This window comes from Lepidochelys kempii, chromosome 8, assembly GCF_965140285.1.
Source record: "Lepidochelys kempii isolate rLepKem1 chromosome 8, rLepKem1.hap1, whole genome shotgun sequence".
Classification (NCBI taxonomy): Eukaryota; Metazoa; Chordata; order Testudines; family Cheloniidae; genus Lepidochelys; species Lepidochelys kempii.
Window position 1 is genome coordinate 89,790,149 of NC_136387.1, and position 24,951 is coordinate 89,815,099.

The 24,951-nt window shown below is 41.5% G+C and overlaps 1 protein-coding gene across 4 annotated transcripts in view; it reads left to right on the forward strand.

Annotated features, from left to right (window-relative positions):
* The window catches only part of JAK1 (Janus kinase 1), a 102,380-nt gene extending 77,445 nt beyond the window's left edge, over positions 1–24,935 (forward strand). For all 4 annotated transcript variants that reach the window (XM_073357433.2, XM_073357434.2, XM_073357437.2 and 1 more), the window contains 18 exons: positions 1,783–1,971; positions 2,913–3,070; positions 4,436–4,559; positions 7,803–7,992; positions 10,712–10,818; positions 13,136–13,282; positions 14,058–14,145; positions 14,738–14,865; positions 15,436–15,571; positions 15,996–16,147; positions 17,267–17,417; positions 18,326–18,420; positions 18,969–19,161; positions 19,841–19,965; positions 20,878–21,050; positions 21,706–21,823; positions 22,338–22,448; positions 23,330–24,935. In XM_073357433.2, coding sequence (XP_073213534.1) covers positions 1,783–1,971; positions 2,913–3,070; positions 4,436–4,559; positions 7,803–7,992; positions 10,712–10,818; positions 13,136–13,282; positions 14,058–14,145; positions 14,738–14,865; positions 15,436–15,571; positions 15,996–16,147; positions 17,267–17,417; positions 18,326–18,420; positions 18,969–19,161; positions 19,841–19,965; positions 20,878–21,050; positions 21,706–21,823; positions 22,338–22,448; positions 23,330–23,431 — 2,487 coding nt within the window. In that variant the 3' untranslated portion in view covers positions 23,432–24,935. The remainder of the gene's footprint in view (positions 1–1,782; positions 1,972–2,912; positions 3,071–4,435; positions 4,560–7,802; positions 7,993–10,711; positions 10,819–13,135; positions 13,283–14,057; positions 14,146–14,737; positions 14,866–15,435; positions 15,572–15,995; positions 16,148–17,266; positions 17,418–18,325; positions 18,421–18,968; positions 19,162–19,840; positions 19,966–20,877; positions 21,051–21,705; positions 21,824–22,337; positions 22,449–23,329) is intronic.
* Positions 24,936–24,951: the final 16 nt, after the last annotated feature.

The following is a 24,951-nucleotide window of genomic DNA, read 5'->3' on the forward strand; positions in this document are numbered from 1 at the left end:
CAGTTATGCCAAAAAGGGGGCCAATGGAGGACAAAGGACTATGTCAAACTGCGTTGTAGGTCTGCATTTTGGACCCTGTCCTGTGGGTTTGGAAAGCGCTTGGCACATTCTAGGAACTGCAATCTCAATTGTGGTTGAAATGAAAATGTATATATAATATAACTAAGTGGGAAGATGCATATGCAGGAGTGCAGAGGACAGGGAATATGCTCATTCGTCTTGGCAAGTTAACCATGAAAAACCTTTATCTAATTACTAGTTAAAGATCCTCCTTGTGGCATAATAAATATGGTGGATTAGTTATGATTTCTCAAAAGATTGTTTTATAGTGTTATCTGTATATCTGTTTTATAGTTATCTGTGTGTACGCCACAGACAGAATTCCGTAGATATCAATAGAGAGTTCATGCATATCTTGAGTTTTGAACTGAGTTTTTGTAATACTTGTTAATTATTTTGCAGACGTTAACTAACCTTTGTTACCCTTAAGTACTATGTAGATAGCTTTATCCCGGTTTTACTGATGGAGAAAGAGAAAGGTTAACTGACATGTCAAAGGTTGCATAATGAATTGTTGGCAAAACTAGGCTTAGAATTTGTGACACTCCTCCTGGTGCCCAGAGCTGTGAATCACCCTGTTACCACATGCCTCCGGAGCAAGGGAGTCTTGTCTGTACCAGCTGGATATTTAAGTCCCTAACACAACCAGCTTGTCAGCCATTGAAGCACGCTCCTCAGAGCTACATAGCGCTGTCTTTACCTTGCAGGTTGACAACACACGGACCCCAGCGCCTGAGTCCTTTCAAAGTGTCCCCTTGTAGTATCCAGCCCCTAGTCACTGGATACCCACAGAAATCCCAGATCTCCCATTCTCAAAGGAACAGTGTACCTCTGTTTATCAGTTTTATCTTAGACCACTGCCCCTGTGTTATACACAGCACATGAGTACAATTATCAAACAGAAGGAAGTTTATTTAAGAAAGAATAGAGATTCAAATAAAAACCAGTGTAAGAGATGGGAACAAATGATTACATATAAAACAAAATCATAACATGTTTTCTAGAGGCTAAACTAACAGGTTTAACCTCTTGTCTAAAGAAGCATATCTCACCCAAAGTTCTCTGCAGCATTTTCAATCAAGCTACTTACTTCCTCCTGTTACTTTTCTCTCTGAAGCTTATACAGGCCTATATTAGCATTCAGTTCAGATGTGTGGGAGGAGACCATTGTGAACTATACAATACTGAATTTACATGTAAACAGCCAGCTAGATAAACATTTCTTGTGTGACAGAAAATCTATTTTTCACCTTTGCTGGTGGCCAGTCCCTTGAGGCAGACTTTAAGAACATAATTTCCAGCATAAATACATACCGGTAACTCCTTGCATAGCATCTTTACATACATTTCACAGTAATGTTGATGCCCAGAGGGTCACAAGCTTTTATTAGAGACCTTGTATGATACTCTTTGGGGAACTCTGATGTGAATACCAGACTTGGGATTCCTGTACCCTTATGTGCTCCATACACCCTCTTCTAGTTCGAATCAAGAGGTTCCTCAGTCACAGAATGTATGAATTATTTGCTCTCAATCCTGTTTCACTGAATAGTCTTTTTGAGAATGAATGTCCTCATAAAATACACGTTAAAGACATGACTGGCCTGTTAATTCTGAGGGCAATGGTTTGAAATATCCATCCAAGAGTAATTTTAGCATGAAAATGTATCTTCAACACTTAAAAAATATTTATCTGGTACTTTCATTCCAAAATGTTTGCAGGTTGTACAGCCTGAGAGAGAGAAACATAATAAACTAAAGAGGAAAAAATCAGACAGCAAAAACAAGAAGGATGAAGAAAAAAACAAAATCCGAGAGGAATGGAACAATTTTTCATATTTTCCTGAAATCACACTCCTTGTCATAAAGGAGTCCACAGTCAATATTAAGAAGCAGAACCACGAAAAGATGGTAAGGGCATAGGTGCGGTAAGCTCTTTTCTAGCAGACGGATGAGCTAATGAGACAGTATTGCTGGACAAAAGTGGTGCCATTAATACCATCAGTCCTGTTATTTATCTAATGGGTACCAAACATTGTAATGTCAACAATTTGTGTTTAAAAAAAAAAAGTGCTCTGGTTTGAAGAACAAATTGATAAACAACATCTTTCTTCCCCAAAGCTATGCAGCTGTGCACGTGTCACTATCCATACCACAACACTTGTTTTTATCCCCATCCAAGCCCCCCCAGTATGTGGTAAACAACCCCACCACACTTCATAGTTAGTTCTCTGTGACCTCCCTGGATGCATCTTGGCAAGAGAAAAGCAGCGTGGAGGAAGAAGAGAAACAGCAATGAGTATGGAGGGAGAGGAGACCAAGAGAAAGATCTGGTGGGGAAGAGGCAAGAGAACACCAGCAAACATAGGAATAATGGGACTCCTCAATGAGAGTACCCTGACCTTTTCCTCCTGCTGAGCATTGTTTTGGATGCCAGAATTTAGAAAGGAACTATCAAAACATGTGTGCCTCCGAATCCAGTGTGGCCCTCCCACATGCTCCTGAGAAGTCTTTTTGAATCAGAGGGACCCACATGGGAGCCAGACTCTGCACTTGTGGATCTCACTGGAGAGTTAGGGTGTGTGTGTAGCTCACCATTCAGTGAAACCATCTGCTCACCCATGCTAACCAGTCAAAAAGATATCTGGGGATGTATGATGGTCATTGTTGCCCTTCTAAATATTTCCTTGTGCCGGAGGTACTTGGATAACATTTTGCCTTGCCCTTTGAAAAATCCTGGGGAAAACAGTAGCATACATAAATTCCCAGATTCTAACCCTCTCCTTCTCTCCTTTATTAATTTTTTAACTGAGCTACAATAATTCTTGACTAAAATATCTTCTTTATTCTAGGAATTAAAACTTTCTTCACACGAAGAGGCCTTGTCATTTGCATCTTTAGTAGATGGATACTTCAGACTTACTGCAGATGCCCACCTCTATCTCTGCACTGATGTAGCTCCACCTCTGATAGTGCACAACATAAAAAACGGCTGCCATGGACCCATTTGGTTTGTTTAAATGCGTTTATCCCCTCCTAGAGCCATAGCACTACCCTGACCTAACTGAGGAAATTGAGAAATTTAGGAGGGTTCTTGACTAGCAGGGATTTGCTAGCAAAGGATTGTAGGGTGACTTAATTGATGATGAACAAGTCTGCTGGAAACCAGCATTTATTTTTACAGTGCCAAACTGTTTCTCAGATATTTGCATGTTCAGTTTGAGACAATTTGTTAAAATGTTGCTAAGACGGGAGAGAAGGAGAACAACATCTGGTGTAAGTCATTTGAAACTGTAGGGTAGGATTTTCAGAAGCACTTACTGCTGGCCTAACTCTTCTGTTATTGAAGTGAACAATAAAATGTCAATACTCCCAGCAGAGTAAGGCCACTGCTGAGCGCCTGTAAAAATCACACTCACAATGTCTTTATCTTCTGCATTGTGCTATTCTACATTTCCAAGAGCCCTGCTTGTCTGCAGAGATAGCAGACATTTTGTTTTCATAGTTCTACAGGCCATTACAAGTGACATGCACACAATGTTTTCTTATGTAGTCTGTACTTTCCTTTTTTGTGCTGTTTTTTAAACTATAAACCCAGGAATCCCAACTTCCTCTCCAAACTAACCACTTCTTCCTGGGTTCTACTTTTAGCTTTGCCACTGACTACATGGAGTAACTGGGTACTGATTCTCTGAACCTCATTTTACTCATCTGTAAAATGAAAATGTTTACTTATCTCATAGGAGCAGGTGAAGGCTTAATTCATTAATGTCTGTAGAGCACTTTGGCAGGGTCTGCACTAGAGTTGAACTATTGCTAATTGAACTGCACATACATCCCCAAATGGTGAAGTGTGTCAACCCCAGCCAAGAAATCTTTGTATGCAAATACAAAGTGGTGGTATTCTCATTTTGATTGCGGCTGAAGGAATTATCTCATTTCTTCCTTTGTTTTTGCCATCCCATTGTTTTTTCCTCTTGTGTTCCCAGTCATAAAGCATATTTTTATTTTAGATTAAAAATAACGTCCATAAGAGACTGTAGCATGTGCATGTCACTTGTAGTAGGCTACAACTACATATGAAAACATAATGGTAACTGTTCCTGCAGACAGGCATAGTTCTTCAGAATTTGAAGGTGCAACAAACAGAAAACAAAGCTATTACATGCATACAGTTCTGGAAGCTTGTTAACAAATTAAGGTGTGTATACATGCACACAGTATAAAGTATGTTTTAATAGTGTAAGTGCTTGTATAATGCAGTTGCTCATTCTTGTTCTAAAGTGTAGATTTCAAGAGGACATTTGATTAAAATAGCTTTGGAATGTAACTGCTCATTTGACCATTATACTCATTCTTGTGTTAACTGTTTCAGCACAGAGTATGCCATCAACAAATTGAGACAAGAAGGGAATGAGGAGGGGATGTATGTGCTGAGGTGGAGCTGTACAGACTTTAATCACATCCTCATGACAGTGACGTGTTCTGAAATCTCACAGGTATGTTGGGACATATCACTAAATGAAGTTACCAGCATCACACACGGTGTTGGAGTCGGGTAAAGGCTATAAACTCCTCATGATCCATATACATGTAATTCGGTAGCTCAGTGCGTGTGATCCTGTCTGACTCTAACAACTGGCCCCAATAGCCACAACAGCCTGCGTACTCACAGGGTAAATCTCCATGAGTACCTGAACCAGTCTGACAGGGATACCACAGTTTATGCAGAATTCCCACTGGGACTCCACGCAGGAGGGCATGTGAGTGACAGATCCAAAATGATGCTTTTGTTGGATGAAATATATGCTCAAAGATCTGCAGAAGGAAGAGTGACTGTCAGAGTTCCTCATTCTATCCAAAATGTTTCTTTAGGTGGTTTTCTGGACAAGTGATAGAGACGTTAGATGAGGGTTGTTTCCCTGGATCTATATAAGAGGCATTGGACAAGGCATCATACAGGAAGTTAACAATGTACAGTATTTTGGAAGAAGTGACAGAATGATAAACTGGATAGAAAATTGGTTGTAGACAAATGTTGGGAAGTCAGGCAGTCACTTATTAAGTGGGTCCTTCAAAGGTCATTGCTGGGCTCATTTCTTTAAGGTTAGAATGTGGCCCCAAGCTATGCATGTACAACTCCTACTGACTTCAGTGGCAATTGCGTCGATGGATCTGAAAGCAGAATTGGTCCAGAGTTGTTAAAATGAACTACAGAAAGGAATGGTAGTATATGTAGGAGATGATGGTGCTCAGATGCTGCAGTGATTAGGACCATGTGAGTAAGTGGCTGGATGGACCACTTAAAAGAACCAAATTAGGAGGTACTTTCCAAAACTACTCAAGAATTTGAGCTATGTAGGGAATTGGGAGGAAAATGGCAAATGGAATTCCATAATATAAAATAACGAAGTGGGGTACATATGGGGGATTGAATGGGACAAGCAGATATACATACAGTGCTCTCTTCGGCAGGGTTTATCTTCAGATGGGAATAAGGAAAGCTGCAGCAGAGGGCACACCCATAGGTAACAGAAATAGCAAAAACTAATGGGCTGTAGGAGAGGTAAGGGCATCAGTGAGTAACTCCTGAAAGTAGGACTGCAAGATATAATAGATGCAAGGAAGGTAAAATTATGTAAAATTCCCACAAAAGTTTTACATTCCACAATAAACACTTTGTCCAAACCATAGTAACAGCCATGGATATAAGGATGGCTCCCCGATATACCAACCCCATGGGCTACCTTGAAGAAGAATTTCTGGACACATGCACCATGAAACCAATTATAAACCTGAGATACATTGAGGATATTTTCATCCTCTGGACAGACAAGCTAAACTCCCTTAGATTTCCACCATAACTTCAACAATCACCACCCATCCATTAAACTCTCTAGAACACTCCTACGCTAGCAGCTCCTTCCTGAAGACCATGATCAGCTTCAAGAATAGAAACCTATAGACAGCTATATACAAAAAACCCACGGATCAGCACACCTACTTTCACAGGTTCAGTAACCACCCCAAAACATACCAAGAAATATGTTATCTTCAGCCAGGCATTCAGATACCTCAGAATGTGCTCTGAGGAGAAAGTGTGGGATATACACTTTAACACACTTAAAACTGCCTTCACCAAACAGGGACACCAGAGAAATAGATCGCATCATGGATACTCCAAATACACTGAGAGAACCTTCTTCAGTACAAAAATAAAACCCTCTTCAACCGCACACCCCTAGTCATCATCTACCATCCCTCACTGAAACCCATACAAGGTATCATCAAACAATTACAACCCATACTCAGTGGGGATCGCATCCTGAAAGAAATCTTTCCTGACCCCTCTCTTCTAGCCTTCAAACAACTCCCCCAACATCTCCAAGCTCATCATCAGAAGCAGGGTCCCCACAGACCAGGACACACCAACTCAAAGCAGCACTAGACTTCGCCAGAACAACAGATGCAAAACCCGTAGACGTATGTCTAGTGCTGCAGTGATGAACACTCCCCACAACACACCTTTCAAGATGCATGAGTCCTACATGTGCCAATCACAACATGTGGTGTACCTCATCCAGTGCATTAAATGCCCCAATAACGACCATGTGGATGAAACCAGACAATAACTATGCTCTCAAACGAACTCATATAGAAAAATGATAAAAGACAAAAACACCCTATCACCTGTGGGCGAACACATTTTACAAAGCAATCACTCTATAGCTGACCTCTCAGTCCTCATCCTTAAATGCAACCTGTGCAACATCTGCAAAAGATGAGCCTCGGAGCTTAAATTCATAACTTTGCTAGACACTAAAGATCATGGACTGAATAGAAATGCTGGATTTATGCTTTTTATGCTTATTACAACAGTCTGTAATCCCATACCATTCCCCTTCCCCCCCCACCCTTCCCTGGCCCTGAAGAAGAACTCTGTGTAAGCGTGAAAGCTTGTCTCTCTCACCAACAGAAAAAGATAAATATATTACCTCGCCCACCTGGTCTCTCTGGGACCAACATGGCTACAACACTGCATACAGCTTTTGTATAGCAGCCCATTTTACAGAAGTGGGTGATCATTATTTCCCTTGTACAGATGAGGAAGTTGAGGCACTATGTGAAGTTTGTCTTGGAAAACTAGGAGAACCTTATTGCAAATGTACAAATACTGTAGAGACTTGAAGAAGAATCACACCCAGAGATCTAGTATGTAGCAGTTCAGGCTAAAAGATGGTGGTGGGGGGGTAAAATTACAAAGCCACAGGTCATAGGTACCTACAATTGAAAATGTACTCCCAGGATATGGACTGCAACTGGAGAACTTATTCAGGTTTGAGGTTTAAACGGGCTTTTCCCCTCAGCATCTGGAACAGTCTATCCTGCATTATAGCAAGTCGAACCATCATTTGTGCATTTAAAGTTATTTTAGGAAAGATTTATATTTTGAGACATAAGTCCAAATTCTGCTGCCCTTAATTGACACTATTAGGAATTTTACTCCATTAAGGACTGGGGAAATTGGACCCATTATATTTTTAGTATATGCCACTTTAAAAGCAGAGGCTTTAAGTTGGCATGGGTAGATTTATGGTGCTAAATTGATCCCTGGTTTAATTTCACTGGCTTCTTTGGGCTCTCATCAGGGATGAATTTGGCCCCAGATGTGCTTGTCAGCTCCTGTAACCTATTGTTTCATTTTTCTGATTAACATTTTGCCTTTTTCCCCCCTAAAATAGCAAAGGTTAAATGAGTCGATCCAGTACAAGAACTTCCAGATCGAGGTGACAAAAGACGGTTGCTTCCTTCATGGCTCAAATAAGTTTTTCCCATCTTTAAAAGAACTGATGGATCACTTGAAGGGACAGACCCTTAGAACGGACAACATAAGCTTTACACTGAAGAGATGCTGCCAGCCAAAACCAAAAGGTAGCGACTCTCTCTTCAGACTTTGTTCTAGAGAAGCTGAAGGCATTTCTGATCACAGAGGGACTTTGCATTTTGTTCTGTTTTTAAATTAATTTTTGACAGATTTAAAAATAAATTTAAAAATATCCTACTTGTTTCAGGGGGGAAAAGCCGTTTTTAATAAAAAAGACTAAGTACTTCATAGTACTGCAAGTACGATGAACAAATTATTTTTTGAGAACTGTGTGATCTCAGCACAGGATGCTCAAGGGCTGTTGCTAATTGCTAGCATAATTTGTGCACAGTTTTAAAAGTAAGTAGCACATTGCCTTCAGCACGTAAATAACCAGCCCTGTAGTATCAACAGTAGAATACTAATTTTAATATAGCTCTTAGAGGTTTTTAGAAAAAATCTCACACATGACTCATAATGAGTCATGTGTTTAAATACCTCTTAATATTGTAAAATGTAAGCAGTAGTCATTTACTGGCTTCTCCCACCCCCAGTAAAAGACATATGCACCAACCAGGGGTGCTGCCATCCACTGTGTTCTTTGTTCTACCAAAGAAAGCATGCAGGGCGGAATGTCATGTTTACAACCTTTTTTTTAAATATCACTTGCTCTTGAGGTCAAGTGTTTAATAATAAATAATAATCATAATAATAATTAAAAGAGAGAAACAAAGGGGTTGATCCTGAAGCCATTACTCAGATAGAACACACTTTGAAGTCATTGGGAATTTTGTCTGAGCAAGGACTTCAGACCTTGCTTTAAAATTGGTTATGGGAGTAGAGCGGAACTTTGCGCAGTGTGTTGTGAATTTCATTAAAGTCACTTTATAAAAAGTGTACAAATTACTTGTAGCTGAACTTTATGAAAGAGGAAGGACGTGGTGTGGTCCTGTTGATCAGATAATGGTTTCCTGTTAGAATAAGGGGAATAACTGAGATAAAGTAGTTATCTTTTTAGTTTGTGAAAAGTTTAGACAAATATAATTTGTACATATGAGAGGCATGTTGCCCTGCTTATGTAACAACATTGACAGTGCTTCAGAAACTAAAGCCAGGGGTGGCCAACCTGAGCCTGAGAAGGAGTCAGAATTTACCAATGTACTTCGCCGAAGAGCTACAGTAATACATCTGCAGCTCCCTTCCCTGCCCCGCTCACAGCGCCTCCCACCCACCAGCGGTCCTGCTGATCAGCACCTCACCCTCCATCCCCACACTTCCTGATCAGCTGTTTTGTGACATGCCGGAGGCTGGGGGCGGGGGGGGGGGAGAAAGGGCATGAAGGCTATGGGGAGGGTGCGGGAAGGGGTGCAGTGGGGGCAGGGCCTGTGCAGAGCCAGGGGTTGAGCAGTGAGCACCCTCTGGCATATTGGAAAGTTGGCCCCTGTAGCTCCAGCCCCGGAGTCGGTGCCTAGACAAGGAGCCGCATAGTCACTTCTGAAGAGCCGCAGGTGGCTCCGGAGCCACACGTTGGCCACCCCTGAACTAAAGTAACAATATTAATTGTCTGGAGCACTGGGGGATTAATGCAATTACACTTTAAACAGCCTAAATTCTTGAGATACTTTCTGCAGTTGTAGTAATTATAATATTATAGGAGGGTAAACTTGTATGTCCTGCTCACCCAAGACCCCCACTGACTTCATCAGAATTGCATCTGTTTATGTGAGTGTAAATTTGTCTTTGGACCTTGATGGGGACTCTTGTTGCAAGGTCCTGAAGGTTCACTGTTCTGTTTCTACCCTTCCAGTTTGCCTTTTTAAAAATAAAAAAAAAAATCTGAGGTTTGTAAAGAAATTTTGGTGTGAAATGAAAAGAATTTTTCAGTCTTAGCTCTGTATAACCTTCCTAAAGTATTGTAAGTATGCAGAGTCATAATCTGACCTTGAAAGACATGTTCTACTCCCTGTAATGGCAAAGAGAAAGGACACACATGCATCTGAAGCCCAAACAGTGTTTTGTACTTGCATACCTTTAACTAACTGCTGCTGTAGCACGCAAAACAACCAAATATGCATGTGCAACTTATGGATCGGATTGTAGATTTTCTCTGTACAGATACACAAGGGAGGGTGAGGGTGCACTGAGCCTTTATTCTGAGCCCCTCCACCCACTTCCAAGGTGAAGTGATAGTTTTTGCACTCTGGGCACTGGGACTGCTAGCACCCCCTGAAGTGCAAGCAATTCTGATTGGAAAGGAGAAGGGCTTTCTTACCATCTCCACACAGGCCAGCTGATCTGGCTGCCCTCAGAATGGTGTGCAGGTTATACCCTCTTGATGGGTGGCCCAGAGGGCATGCAGGGAGCACCAGGAAACCCTGTGTACATTGCTTTCCAGCACTCTGCTTGAGGCATTGTGGAGTTGCAGTAACCCCAAAGCAGGCCAGTGCTTAAGAGGCGCATTTGTGTCCTGTATATTTTTCAGTGCGGTAAGTACTGGCAATTTTTGTGGTGCTGTACAGAGCACCACTCGCTAATGTTACAATGGGGAGATTAAAAAATGGGTGTTTTTATTGGATTCTCTTCCAAATGATAGTTAGATGCTAGGAGAAGTTACCTGACCAGATAATCACATTTTATGGTTTTTCCTTTAAACTATCTTGGAATATTAGCTTGCAGTTAGCGTATGGAAGATAAAACTCCATTATTGGATGAACTATTAGAAGTAAGGAGTTGCTAATTTATGATTAAAAAATCAACTACAGCAAAGTGTGTTTTCTCTCTTTCCAGAAATCTCTAACTTGTTAGTGGCAACAAAGAAAGGCCAGGAATGGCATCCGGTTTGCCCTCTAGGTCAATTGAGTTTTCATCGAATTCTTAAAGAAGAAGTTAAGCAGGTAAGTAGCTGCTGAATATCAATTTGCTTTGCTGATCTTTTCAGTTGCCTAGTATAACCGAACAAGAACGAACAGCCTTCATAACATGAAATCTCAACAATGATAGTCTCCCCTCCCCCAAAAGAGGCTTTAAAAAAATCATTATTACTTTAAAAGAGCTATTAAGCCACCCAATGTGAACTCAAGTGTTTTAGCAATGATGGGTTATATGCACTTGCATAGCAGGAAGGAAGTACCCCATGTACATGTTTTTCCATCAGGAAGGAAAAACACATTTCCTAGACTGGTTTTGGGAATCTTAATTTTATCACCCATACACCCTAACCCACTTTGTTTTGTAAAGGTCTTATATTTTTAAAGGCTTGATTCAGTAGAGAAAAACTGTACTAAAGACTGAGATCTTGCCCAGTAGGAAACGAGGAACCTAAGTGATTTAGGAGCTTAAGTCCCATTTTCAGAAGTGACTGAGGGATTTAGGAGCATATGTCTGTCTGAAAGTCAATGGGATTTAAGTGACTATAAAGCTATGTCTATACTACCAAAAAAACCCTGCAGCAGCAAGTGTCAGAGCTTGGGTCAACAAATACAGTAACTCTTCACTTAACGTTGTAGTTACGGTCCTGAAAAATTCTACTTTAAGTGAAACGATGTTAAGCGAATCCAAATTTCCCATAAGAATTAATGTAAATAGCAGGAGTTAGGTTTCAGGGAAAGTTTTTTCGCCAGACAAAAGACTATATTTTATATATATATACACGCACGCACGCGCACACACACACACACACACACAGTATAAGTTTTTAAACAAATAATTTAATACTGTACACAGCAATGATGATTGTGAAGCTTGGTTGAGGTGATGAAGTCAGAGGGTGGAAGAGGGTGGGATATTTCCCAGGGAATGCCTTACTGCTAAACGATGAACTAGCACTCAGCTGAGCCCTCAAGAATTTACACATTGTTAATGTAGCCTGACACTCTACAAGGCAGCACAAATGGAGGGAGGGGAGACAGCACGGCAGAGAGAGACTGAGACACACACCCTGTGTGTGAAAGAGACAGAGGTGCATTGCCCCTTTAAGTACGCTGACGCCACTCTAAGTACATTGCCCTTTTAAGTAGATCAGCAAGTTGAGACAGCAGCTCCTGCCAGCAAGCTCCCTCCGTCCTGAGCCCTGTGTGTCGTCCCCCCCATCCCCAACTGCTCTGTGAGATGGGGGGCAGGAGCGGGGGACACGCTGACATTAGCACCACTCTTCTCTTTCTCTTTCTCCCCCTCCCCCCCACGCACAGCAAGCAGAAGGCTCCTGGGAGTAGCTCCAAGGCAGAGGGCAGGAGCAGCACATGGCAGTGTGGGGAGGGACAGCTGAACTGCCTGGCAATTGATAGCCTGCAGGGCAGCTGCCGCACAGGGAACTTAGGGGAGCTGATAGGGTGCTGCCGGTCCACCCTGGTTCCAAGCCCCACCAACTAGCTCCAACGGGTTGCTCTTTCTGCAAGCAGTGGACAAAGCAAATGGCTGCCAAACAACGTTATAAGGGAGCATTGCGCAACTTTAAATGAGCATGTTCCCTAATTGATCAGCAATGTAACAACATTAACCAGGACAATGTTAAGTGAGGAGTTACTGTAGCAGTGTAGTTGTTCCTGCCTGGACTCCCGCTGGAGAAGGAACATCTGCAGTGCTGTTTGTAGCCATATATTTGGGCTCACGGTGTTTGCGCTCTGTTGACCTGGGCTCTGAGACTCACTTCTTTATATATATAGGTTAATAATCAGCACATACATACATACTCCCTGCAAAAGAACCAAGGAGAATCCTCTGTTAATTTGAGGGGAAATGTCATTTGTTTTTTCTAATATCCCTGACAGTGAGTTCCATTGAAATACTACTTGCTGTAATTTTTTGGTAACACTTTAAAGTAACACATCAATGTCATCCTGTTGTAAATAAGAGGCCAGTCATCATTAATTCATTTGACATTCATTCTAATAACATTAAATCATGCTGGACTTGTTTGGTATTAATGTAACTCTACTATCTGACATCCTATTAATACTAAATGAGTTCAGCATGATAAAAAATACCATTTTCAGAGAATACCAAAAGGAGAAATAATGAGCTGGCACTTACTGTAAAATGTTACTAGTTTCTCTTTGGTGATAGACTGCTGATGGTGAAATATGAAAATTACTAAAGCAAGTGGAATAGGGAATTCTGAGTGGTTGCAAGGACTTGTATTAAGTATTTTTGTAGCTCTACACCAGTTTCTTTGATGCCTTGGTTTGAAAATGCCGGTTATACATTATGTTTTAGGATGAACACCTTGGAAGAGGAACAAGAACACAGATTTACTCTGGGATTCTTAATTATAAGGAAGATGAGACTGAAGGGTACCAGGATGAAAAAGAGAAGAAAGTCCTCCTCAAAGTCTTGGACCCCAGTCATAGAGACATTTCTTTGGCAAGTTCTTTCTCTTTTCAGTTCATAGTATACAAACAAGTAGCCAATGCCACCTTATTCATTTTCAGATGTTCATTATTTAAATAACATTAGTTTTCATACAAAACTGAGGAAGTTGAAAAGTTAAGGCTAGCATTTTGCATGCAAGATGCTACCTAACATTCCCTGGCAATACTCATGCACCTGACAAGATCAATCTAACTTAGTCAGGAGTCAGTTTTTTCAGATGAGTCACAAATCCAGGCCCTGATCCCACATGCAAGTAACTTCTGAAGTCAGCAGTCCCTGAGTTCAGTGGGCTATACACAGGGATAAGCACTTGTTGTAACTACTAGATTACGCCCTGGTCCTGCATGCAGTAGGCTTGGAGTCAGGATGCTAGAGTCTATCAGTACCTCTGACACTGATACACCATATAGCCGCATGTAAGTCACTTAACCTCTCTGTGCCTCAGTTTACTCCTTGTGAAGAGGAGCTGCTACTATACAGGAGGATGGCGAGGCTTAATGTTGAATAAGATGCTTTGAAAACCTTGGCTAAAGAGTTGGCATGGTATATAAAGTTTAAACAACAGCACTTCTATTGCACCTTCTCTGCAGTGGTGTTTATGTAGCACTTTAATGTGTTGTTGATCCTGCATGTTACAGGAGTCACATTGGTCTTTCCTGAACTTTATAATATTGTTATGTCACATTCAGTTGTTTCCTTACATGCCTTACTTTAGGATAGCCACTGAAATGCTGGTATTTACTTTTACTGTTTCACTTTCTAACAGGCGTTTTTTGAGACAGCAAGCATGATGAGGCAAATTTCCCACAAACACATCGTCTTCCTTCACGGGGTCTGTGTCCGCGATGTAGAAAGTGAGTTCATTTAAAATCTGTCAATGTGGCTCTTACGAAGTGAAGACATAAGCCGTTAAGGGAAGGGTAGGTCTTTTTGTTCAGCGCCTAGCACAACAGGTCCTAGTCCATGACTGGGAGCCTGAGGCGCTACTGCAGTACAAATAATAAATAATAATCAAAGTGGTGGTAGAATTGGAATGAGGAGCCTTTCCTTCAGCTGTGTATCATATCAGAGTTTCCCCTCCTAATGCCACTTATCTTCAGACAGTGTTTATAAGAATGGTTTCCTTGGGTCAGGAGACCAGGCAAGGTATTGACTTCCCACTCGTTGGAGTTTTGCCTTCCAGTAGAGGTTACCTCCCAGGTCAGGGTTGAGGAGGGGGCCAGTGCATATACTGTACCTATTATGTGGCCAGTGGAACCCTTTGTTAATCTGGATCCTTCATAAGCAGTGAATTCACTTCTGATTTAAAGCATTAGTACAGACACAGTGGTATGGTGCAGATGCTCCAAAAATGTAGCTCTCCATGAAAGACCCAGTTATGCCCTTTGGATTATTTCAGACATAATACTGTTGCTACATACTGAAGGCATGACTCTATTTTTGTAGATATCATGGTTGAAGAGTTTGTTGAATTTGGGCCACTGGATCTCTTTATGCACCGGAAAAGTGATGTTCTCACAACTCCTTGGAAATTCAAAGTAGCCAAACAGCTGGCAAGTGCATTAAGCTACTTGGTAAGTAGGCAGCATGCTAGTGCGGAAAAGTACTGCCTGTAGGGTTTTTTTGGTCTAAATCGCAAAATTAGTGTGCAATAGCTGCCAGTGAAAATCCTTTTTCTGGGTATTGTTCAATAGAACACACAAGAACATCTGTGGTCTGGGGTGGGGTGGAAGTCAGACCTCCTTGTTGTTTTTATTATATTATTTCAAATAATGTCCAAGGCTCCTAGAGTAGCAGATGGGTGCCTATTTAATGTCAAATCTAATACAGTGCCCATCTCTGCCATTGTATGACCTCAGGCAAGTCACTTAATGCCCCTGTCCTTCATTTACATCCCGTATGAAAGAGGGATGATGATTCTTGCCCATTTTTATATAGTGCATTGAGATCTGTGGGTGAAAGTGGCATATAAGTGTGCAGTTCCCCCTCCCCCCCCGCCCCTCCGCTCCAGGAGCATTTCTCCCAAGCTACTTGTTGGAGCTCAGACTGGATGCTTTACATCTCTCTCTTGAGCTATGTAAGCAAAGGTATTTGCATAGCATGGCTGCATCATTGTATTTATTGTAACCCTCTTTTAAATACAGGAGGATAAAGAGTTAGTACATGGAAATGTGTGCACGAAAAATATTTTATTAGCAAGAGAGGGAATTGACCATGAATATGGTCCTTTCATTAAACTGAGTGACCCAGGAATTCCAATAATGGTGCTATCCAGACAAGGTACCGTATAAAATCAGATTATTCATTTTACTGCGGTTGGGAAGGAAGAGAGAAAATGTTGTTTTACCAGATAGTTCCTTCTGGCTGACAGCCTGGTATCTCTCTCTTCCATTCTGTACAGCTTTGAGTTATAGTTTTGTGGATACACATAATAAAGTGGTATGTTGCTTACATTCAGTGTATTTGGTTACCTTTGTCATTCTGTGCGCACACAACACACACAAGATGTAAAAAAGCAACATTGGGTTTAATGAGCTAATGTAAGAGGAACCCCAGTTTTATGAAGGGCTCAGGGCACATCCGATACGTGTAACTAATTATTTGTTAAATTGCTGTAGTGCAATAGAATGCTGAATAACTTGGCAGTTTTTCTAGCCCTTAGTTGAAATTAACTCCAGATCATGTAAACTGTCTTTTATCTAAGAATGTGTCGAACGAATCCCTTGGATTGCACCTGAATGTGTTGAAGATTCAAAAAATTTAAGTGTTGCAGCAGACAAGTGGAGTTTTGGCACAACACTGTGGGAAATCTGCTATAATGGAGAAGCACCCCTGAAAGATAAGACATTAGCAGAGGTAAAAGTCTGTTTCATAAGTCTTACCTTGCTGTGTGAAATGCATCATCTTTGGCACTTATTGTTTCCATACTAGACTTGATAGTAGTTTAATATTTTCTGTTCAACCAGCTATTTAAATCCCATGTGAAAATTCAGTACAGGTGGGTTTGCTAAGGAGGATGCTGCTGCTTAGAATACAGCAGGTCTGAACTAGGAATTGGGCTTTGCCTGACAGCAAAGATAAATAACTAATGCTTGACTACTGACCCTGTATCAGCTTTTTGAGGGTGGGATTTCTTAACCCAGTGTAATAAGTGATTAGCGCTAATGCAGGAGCTTTTGAGGCACCTGCACCAAAGGGTTGCACATATGACATTTAAATCACACTATTTATCCCAAAGCACTTGACAAAGATTCAATGAAATTTAGTTACCTCTGGAGCGCACCCTCTGCCCTGCCCCCTTCCTCTCCTGCAAGCCTGGGACTCCCACATCCTTCTCAGTTGCACTAATATTCTTTAATCAAACCAAAGCCATGTTCTCCCTCACCACTGCTGGGATCCCTGCAGCTAAGATTCCATTTGGGATTCTTCTCCCTTGAAGTTCTGCTCTTCTAAATAAGAGGCTCTTCAGTTCCTAGCCTGCACAACAACTACTAAACTGTTCAAGGAACGTATCTGGGTCCCTTAGCCACTGCCTGAGAGGAACAGGTAGCTCAGCAGAAGAGCTGAGCTACTGAAAGGAATTTGCTGCCCTGACAACAGCGTGTTCCACCATCCTCCTTTCCCCTCCCTAAAATGCGCCTTCTAACCAATACATCATGGGGGCAGCAAATCCTTAAGTTCCTAGACAACGCTTTTTGTGAGGGATGCAAGTGGCACAAAGGAGATATACACCAAACCCTTCTCAGAAATGGCTGCTCTGAGCTATCCCAGACTATACAGAAACTAGTCTCCCCTGGAAGGAGACACCTGTGCAGAGTTTCTGGTGAAAAGGAACTGTTTTGTGAAAGCTGGGGTGGGAGAAAGATCAAAGTCAGATTTGTAATGGAAAGTGTCTTACGATAGCTCTGGAGTTAAAGTATGCGTCTGTAATATAAGGTCTACAATCCATGCTGGGTTTTCTGTCTTGTCGTACAGAAGGAGAGGTTCTATGAAGGGCACTTCATGTTGGTAACACCATCCTGCAAGGAACTAGCTGATCTGATGAAGCAGTGTATGCACTATGATCCCAATCAGAGACCATTTTTCAGAGCAATTATGAGAGACATCAATAAAGTGGAAGAACAAAGTAAGAAATTATTTTGCTTCTTAGTTTGCTATTAAAGGAAGGTTGATTTATTTAGCTAAGTTGGATACTTTAGTGTAACTTCATGTACTAGCAAAGATTTACCATGACAACACATACTGGTAGCAGAAATTCTATGTGTAATACTGTTGAGGGTGTGAGTTTTATATCATTGAAACAATGGGAATAAAACATGTCTGTGGGTATGTGGAAAGACTATGTAATTTCTATGTTGCGTGTGGGTTAAGTCAAGCTGAGCTGAAATAATTGCAGCCAGTTTTGATATTGTGTATGTCAAGCTATGTGGGCCTATGGCTAGAGTCTAGAGGCTATGGCTATAGTCATTTGGGAATCTTAATCAGGGCACAGATGTAAGTACAGAAAACTGTGGATCTGATCCAGGTTGCTAAAGGGCATCATGTTTTCAAAGGAAACTTGACGTTACTTTGGACTTCTCTGCCCCCAATACTGAATAAGCCCCTTCCTTAGTCCTTATTCTGTTAATTAGCACTTTTCATGTTCCAAGTGCTGTGTCAAACACTAAACAACTAATCCTTATTTCATCTCTGGAAGGGAGATGTGGGGCTACCCAAAATGCTCATCCCCTTCTGTAGATGGGGCAACTAAGTCTAAATCTGAATCTTGGAGAAGAACTCACAAGGACCCAGCAGCTTAGCAGAGCTAGGCATTGAGACAAGCAGCAGAGCAGGAGGTGGGCAAGCAATCAGTGAGGGGAGGGAGGAATCTTCTAGCATTCAGCAAGGAGGAGGAGGGACTCAAGGGAAGAAGTGTGCACTACGAGCAGGGACAGACTTGAGTCAGGAGCTTTGGATATGAGTAAAACCTAAGGAATAAGGGGACTCTGGGAGCCTGTCTAACTTGGACTGTGTTGATGCTGTTTTCCATGTTAGATCCTGATATTATCTCTGAGAAGAAGCCTTTCGCAGAGGTCGATCCCACTCTCTTTGAAAAACGATTTTTGAAAAGAATCCGAGATTTGGGGGAGGTAAGTAGAGTGGCGTGTTTAGGCCATGACATGAAGAAGCAGACATATGACTGAGCCTTCTCTCGCTGACACCGCTCCCTGGCAGCATGGCTCCTTTGGGCGCCCCCGCTGCCTGCCAACCAAGGAATTCTCTCAGTGCAGAGGAGTCTTTGTGGAAGAAGAGGTGGTGTGCACTTTTAAGCAAATTGCTTGTAGGGCTGCTGGAGGAGTGGGGAAGGGGATGATTTACAGGTGCCTCCACTGCACAGAGACAGGGATAGCGTGGGTACAGGCATCTAGGCTAACCCCTTCAGGATAAAAAGGACAGAGCCAAACATGGAAGGTGCACTCCACACACGGATTTGGGGCAAAATCTAGCCCAGGGTGATCAGAATTCACTGGTAATATGTTACCCAGAGGAGCAGCATCACCAGTCTGTCTCTTTTTGATGTACCCTTTCTGTAGCATGATGAGAAAAACTGAATTGTAAATGCCTGAAGTATTGCACTAAGCATTATCTGGCTAGTGATCACAGTCCAAAATGGTTTCCTTTTTTCTTTTAAAATTAGGGTCACTTTGGCAAGGTTGAACTCTGCAGGTACGATCCAGAGGGTGATAATACAGGAGAGCAGGTGGCAGTAAAGTCCCTGAAACCTGAGAGTGGTGGGAATCATATCGCTGATCTGAAGAAAGAAATCGAAATCTTGAGGAATCTTTATCACGAAAACATTGTGAAATACAAGGGAATTTGCATAGAAGATGGTAAATTTTCAAGTAGAAGAAGATTAAAAATATAAGATTTTTCCTTCTAAGGTTCAGCATAAAAACTTACTCTGGATATGAACTTAGATTTTTTTCTTCTTGGTGTAGGAGTTAAAATCTCTCTGAAGTTTCTCCCCTTCCCTTTTTATGCACTCAGAACTTTAAAGTGGCCACACTGGCTGCCCCCTCACGAAAAATGTGTGTGTAGGACAATTAACTATGGCTCAATTACAATCCCGTGGTAAATAGAGCATTTATTAAGGAAGCACAGACATAATCATAACTATTCCTCATATCAAAGCAATTGTGGTGCCCATAAGGTCATATTTACATTAAATCCTTTGTGTGGCTCTGTCTCATTAAACATGTCTGCATTCTTCAGCTGTCACCATGACTGCTATTTTAACACGTCAGTATTTGGTTGGGAGCCACAGTTATCTGCCTTGTGAAGTAGGATCTCTGTCTTCTGACCCATTCATGCAGCACCCAGCACCATGGGTGTTGCTGACACTGATTGGAGCCTTGGGGGCAATACAGCCATGAATATAAATACTTCCAAGTATAGGAAAAAACCCCAGTATGTTAGATGCCACTAAGGTGGTAACTGTTGAGCAAGCGTGGGAGGATGAATGTTGGAGTTAAAGCTATGGTGAAATGAGCATTCTTACTATGTTTGCAGGAGGAAGTGGGATTAAACTCATAATGGAGTTTCTTCCTTCTGGGAGCCTAAAGGAATATCTCCCACGAAATAAGAGCAAAATCACTCTGAAACATCAGCTAAGATATGCAGTTCAGATCTGCAAGGTAAGCCTGGAAATGGAGTCTTTCAGCAGCACAATGTCTGTTTAATTTGTAAGTACTTGAAAAGGGGGGAGGGGGAGTGGTGTACATGGACAAGGTCCCTGCTCCTAGGGGGTTTGCATTACTTGTGTCTCTTACCCTGTGTCCAGCAGCTGAAACCTAATGGGGATAGCGTAGTTACCAGTGTGGAGAGCCGCTGCGGCGTGAGCTCATGGAAAACCAGTGGTTTTGAAGGAGGGAGGAAAGGATGGTCGGCACGCAGAAAAGCTGGCGGCAGCTCCAGCAAAGAGGATGGGAGTGAAAAGTTGCTAAACGTAGACGTGGCAGGACAAAAGGGAGCATTCAGGAGGGGGACCATGGCCAGAGCTCAGAAGAGCTGGAAACAAGAACCAAGCAGTAGGCAAGAGGAGAGCTGTGCTGGATCTCGGAAGCTAGGACAAGGAGTGTGCACTTGATACAGAAAATGAGGGAGCAAGTGGAATGATGTCACAACATCAGCAGGAGTGGAAGAGTGTGTTAGGAACGTGAGGAGGGGAGGTGACAGCCAGGTTGTGAGCGTGGGAGAACGGTGGAGTAGGCTGCAGGATTAGATACCATTTTAAATGCATCTAAATTTGAAATCAGTGGGTCATTGTGGAATAGATGCTGGAAAGACAGCTAGGTATGAGACTGAGCAGAGGCCAGAAAAGCAGATCAGGCCACCCAAGGGCAGAGTTTAGAAGGAGCAGCAGCTGAGGACAGACTGACAAAATGGAGGAGAGGGGAGAAAGAAGAGCCACGAGTAGAGATGATGGTGTGAATAGTGAGTGAGGTAGAAGAGAAGCTGGGGAGCTGATTTGTGAAAGGAGGTGGGGAAAGCAACATAGACCTGAACACTTGGGGCGTTAGTGTAACCGGCTTTTTCTCCCTCTTCAGGGAATGGATTATTTGGGCTCTCGTCAGTATGTTCACCGGGATTTAGCAGCAAGAAATGTCCTTGTTGAAAGTGAGAACAGAGTGAAGATTGGGGACTTTGGCCTCACCAAAGTAATTGAAACCAATAAGGAGTACTACACGGTCAAAGACGATCTCGACAGTCCTGTGTTTTGGTAATGGGATACTACAACTCAGCTTCATTAAATAGTCTGTGTAATGTAGTCATTTAACCTGCTCCAGGAGACGAACGCTTTCTGGAACTGTTTTTCTGTTTCGATAAGTCATGTTTTCCAAAGTTAACTAAACCACACACACAAATTCCATATTGCCATCTACCCCTCTTATATTGAATGATTACCCTTTATATTTCTTTTTAATATCTTATTTGGCTTATATGGCAGAAGCTGGGAATGGGCGACGGGATGGATCACTTGATGATTACCTGTTCTGTTCATTCCCTCTGAAGCACCTGGCATTGGCCCCTGCTGGAAGACAGGATACTGGGCTAGAAGGACCTTTGGTCTGACCCAGTATGGCCGTTCTTATACTGATGTGCTGCATAAGGGTTTTGACCTGGATGGTATATTTTGGTTGCTTGTGTAGCAGCTCAAGCCTTGTGACAAGAGAGAGGAGCTCAGTGGGTGTGTGTGTATAATTCCTTTTATATACTCACATGTTCCTGTATTCCACACAAATGATACTGTAGACAACTTATTTTAAATGCATGCGGGTTAAGCCACCAATTTCACCTTTTACAACAGGAGTGTATGTATTGAGTGATTTGGGCAGCCCTTACTGAAATTTAACAGTGCCATGTTACGTCCGTAGGTATGCTCCGGAATGTCTGCTTCAGAGCAAGTTTTACATTGCTTCAGATGTCTGGTCATTTGGAGTGACGCTGTACGAACTACTGACGTACTGTGATGCAGAGTCTAGTCCAATGGCGGTGAGTGGTTGTGAAAGGAAATGTTACTTCAACATCAGCGACTGAATTGTAATTCAGCACTAATTCTGCCCATAAATATCTTTTGAAAAACAGCAACGTGAGCTTTGTTGAAAAAGACACATCTGAATCATTACCTTACAGCTTACTCAAAATCAGTGAAGAGGTAGAATGAATTTCTCTAGCTTATGGAAACAAAAGGTCCGGAGTGCTCTTTTCAAACATGGACTCTTGCATCTGGATGCTCAAACCATCATTTTTGCTTAAGAACAAATTTGAGTATCTACACGCAGGTGTTCGGTGTCTCATTAAGGAAGCCATGTTTAAAAAATTGTGCTTCTTGTACTCTCATGATGGGATGGGAAAGAAATGAGAATACTGCATGCTATGGTATGAATACGGGTTTATAATTAGTCTTCATTTTGAGATTAAGTATTTCTCATGTCAAGTTTAACTGTTATGATTTCATTTGGCAAGAATTATAAATAAAGATCCACGTGGCTTTTCCTTGTTACAGGAGTTTTTGAAAATGATTGGCCCAACTCAAGGCCAGATGACAGTAACGCGGCTTGTACGTGTATTAGGAGAAGGAAAACGCTTGCCTCGGCCACCAAACACCCCAGAAGAGGTATAAACTAGATTGATAGCCAAATGTATACAAGCAAACTTTTCTTCTCAAGTTTTCTGAAGCATTATGTTGAAAAAAATTTTCCTAATGAGATTCCCAAGTCTGACACCTCCACAGAAACAAAAATCTCTTTAAGGTCTGAGTCCCGTCTAATTCGTTATATAGTCCTTTGATTTCTGAAGTATAGAGCCGGTGCATGTGTACCACACTGAGGCTGTGTTCATAGAAGGTTAGGGTTAGAAGGGACCTCAGAAGGTCATCTAGTCCAACCCCCTACTTGAAGCAGGACCAATCCCCAATTTTTGGCCCAGATCCCTAGATGGCCTCTTCAAGGATTGAACTCACAACCCTCGGTAGACACCCCATTCACCAGAGGACTCTACCACTTGTGCTAAGGGACAGCTCCTTTTCCTTTTAAGGCGCTGGTGATTAGTTCCTGAGCCAACTCCCACGGAAGTCGTTTGGATGCTTCCTATTGATTTTAGTGGGAGGTGGATCAGGCTTTTAGTCACTTGGCCCGAGGCACCTGTGATCCCATTCACTAAGCTGATGTTACACTCTAATACTTTACGGCTCACTCGTTATGTACAGCAAAGAGCCTGTAATGCTGTAAGTAAAGGTGGTGGTGTTGTTTCTCCCTATTCTCATAACTAATGGGCCTGACACTCTCTCTCTCACCCCAGATGGACCAATACCTTTGATTTAAAAATGTAATGGAAGCTCACTTTGGCTCAGATCATCAGCTAGTGTAAATCCACATGGCTCTGTTGCCTTTAGTGGAGCTATTCCAGTTCACAGCAGCTGAGGAGCTGGCCCTTTATTGAGAAAATGAACAGTCTACCAGTAATTCACCCTTTAAAATTTTTTTTTCTCGTTGCTAGGTGGACCAGCTGATGAGGAAATGTTGGATATACAATCCAGCTGACCGGACGACCTTTCAAAATCTTATTCAAGGATTTGAAGCACTTATAAATAAATTATAATTAGCATTTTTGTATGGTCAGTGCTTTAAATGTATGTCAGATATAAATACCCAGGTCCTTTTACTTTAACTACTGTAGTCTGGCTATGCTAATACGTGTTTAAGGGTTTGCTTTTCCAGTGGTTTCCTTTTTTGGGATCAAAATATTTAAATTCCCTAGCAGAAAATCTTTAAGCACTTTGCTCTTGTTAGAGTATTACTGATTAGAAAAGGTTCATTGATCAACCCATCCATCACTTAGATTATACTGAACTAACCCAAATTGGAAAGAACTGTGTCAAGAAAGGGAATTTATGACGGCCCCCAGGGCACGTCAACAGATGAAGCACATTAAACAAGTGTTCTGCAACTAGCATGATTTTCCTGAATAACTAACTCAGAAGATTGAGCAGAACTTTCCATGGCAATTTAAACTGCTTTTCAAATAGGAAATTAATTTTTAGGAAAGTGGTAAGGAGATTTTTAAAAAAAGTGGACTGGGCAAAAAAGGCCATCTTGAGCTGCATATATACATGTAAATATTCCAAAAAGACCATTTACCAACTTTTATGATTTTGCATTTCATTGCAGAAACCCAGTTTCTTACTACAGCTTTTTTTACTTTTACTAAAACAAAACAAAAAAACCCCTAAGCTAAGTACTTTACACCATTTTTATATTTACAATTACAGTTATTCTATGATATGTAGGAGAGCTGCAGCATGGGGACACAAGGAAGGGAAATTAAACATCTTATTTTCTTAACAAACACCCCGAAATGTGTAGGTCAGGCCATTACTGTAATGAGCCACGGGAAGCACTCTCTCAACTGCATTCTCCATTGATGTGTAGGTTATCTTTGACGTACACGAATGAAGGACTGTAAAGTTTAAAGTTAGAGTAATATTTTTGCGGATTGATTGTGCCATCACAATGAGGATTTTCCTGGAAGCTATGTTTTTTTGGGCCAGATATTTTTCTGTCCTGCACTCCATTGCATTTATTAACACCTGTTTAAAAAAACATGAGGAACAAAAATTAAATGAGTATTAATATATTCTTATTGCATTAGAAACAGATTTTGGATCCCAATTTGATATGCAGACTGCCAAATTATGCAATTATCATATATACAATTAACCAGACTGGGTCTGCTTGAGTTCTATGACCATAAACAGATTTTGAAGTTGAATCAAGGGTACTGAAGTCATATTATGTGAATTGGGCAAGCTTTTATTGATGGTAGATTATTCAAACTAGCAACCTTTTGCTGATCCTCTCCCTGGAATTTAGGCAATATTGTCTCCCCCAAACCTGGATTATTAAAATGCTTAGAGGGCACATTTATTTAGTGTCAGCAATAACTGAAAATGTCTTTACACATTAAAGTATTACTGAACCCCAAACAGGTAGGATTCATTTTTACAGTATTATCTTTTATTTCTGTACTTTACTTATGAACCTGAGTAGAATCTATATGCACTTTGTTACTCTTTATACAAATTAATAAAGATTTTTTTTCTTCACTTGTGTGTGTTAATT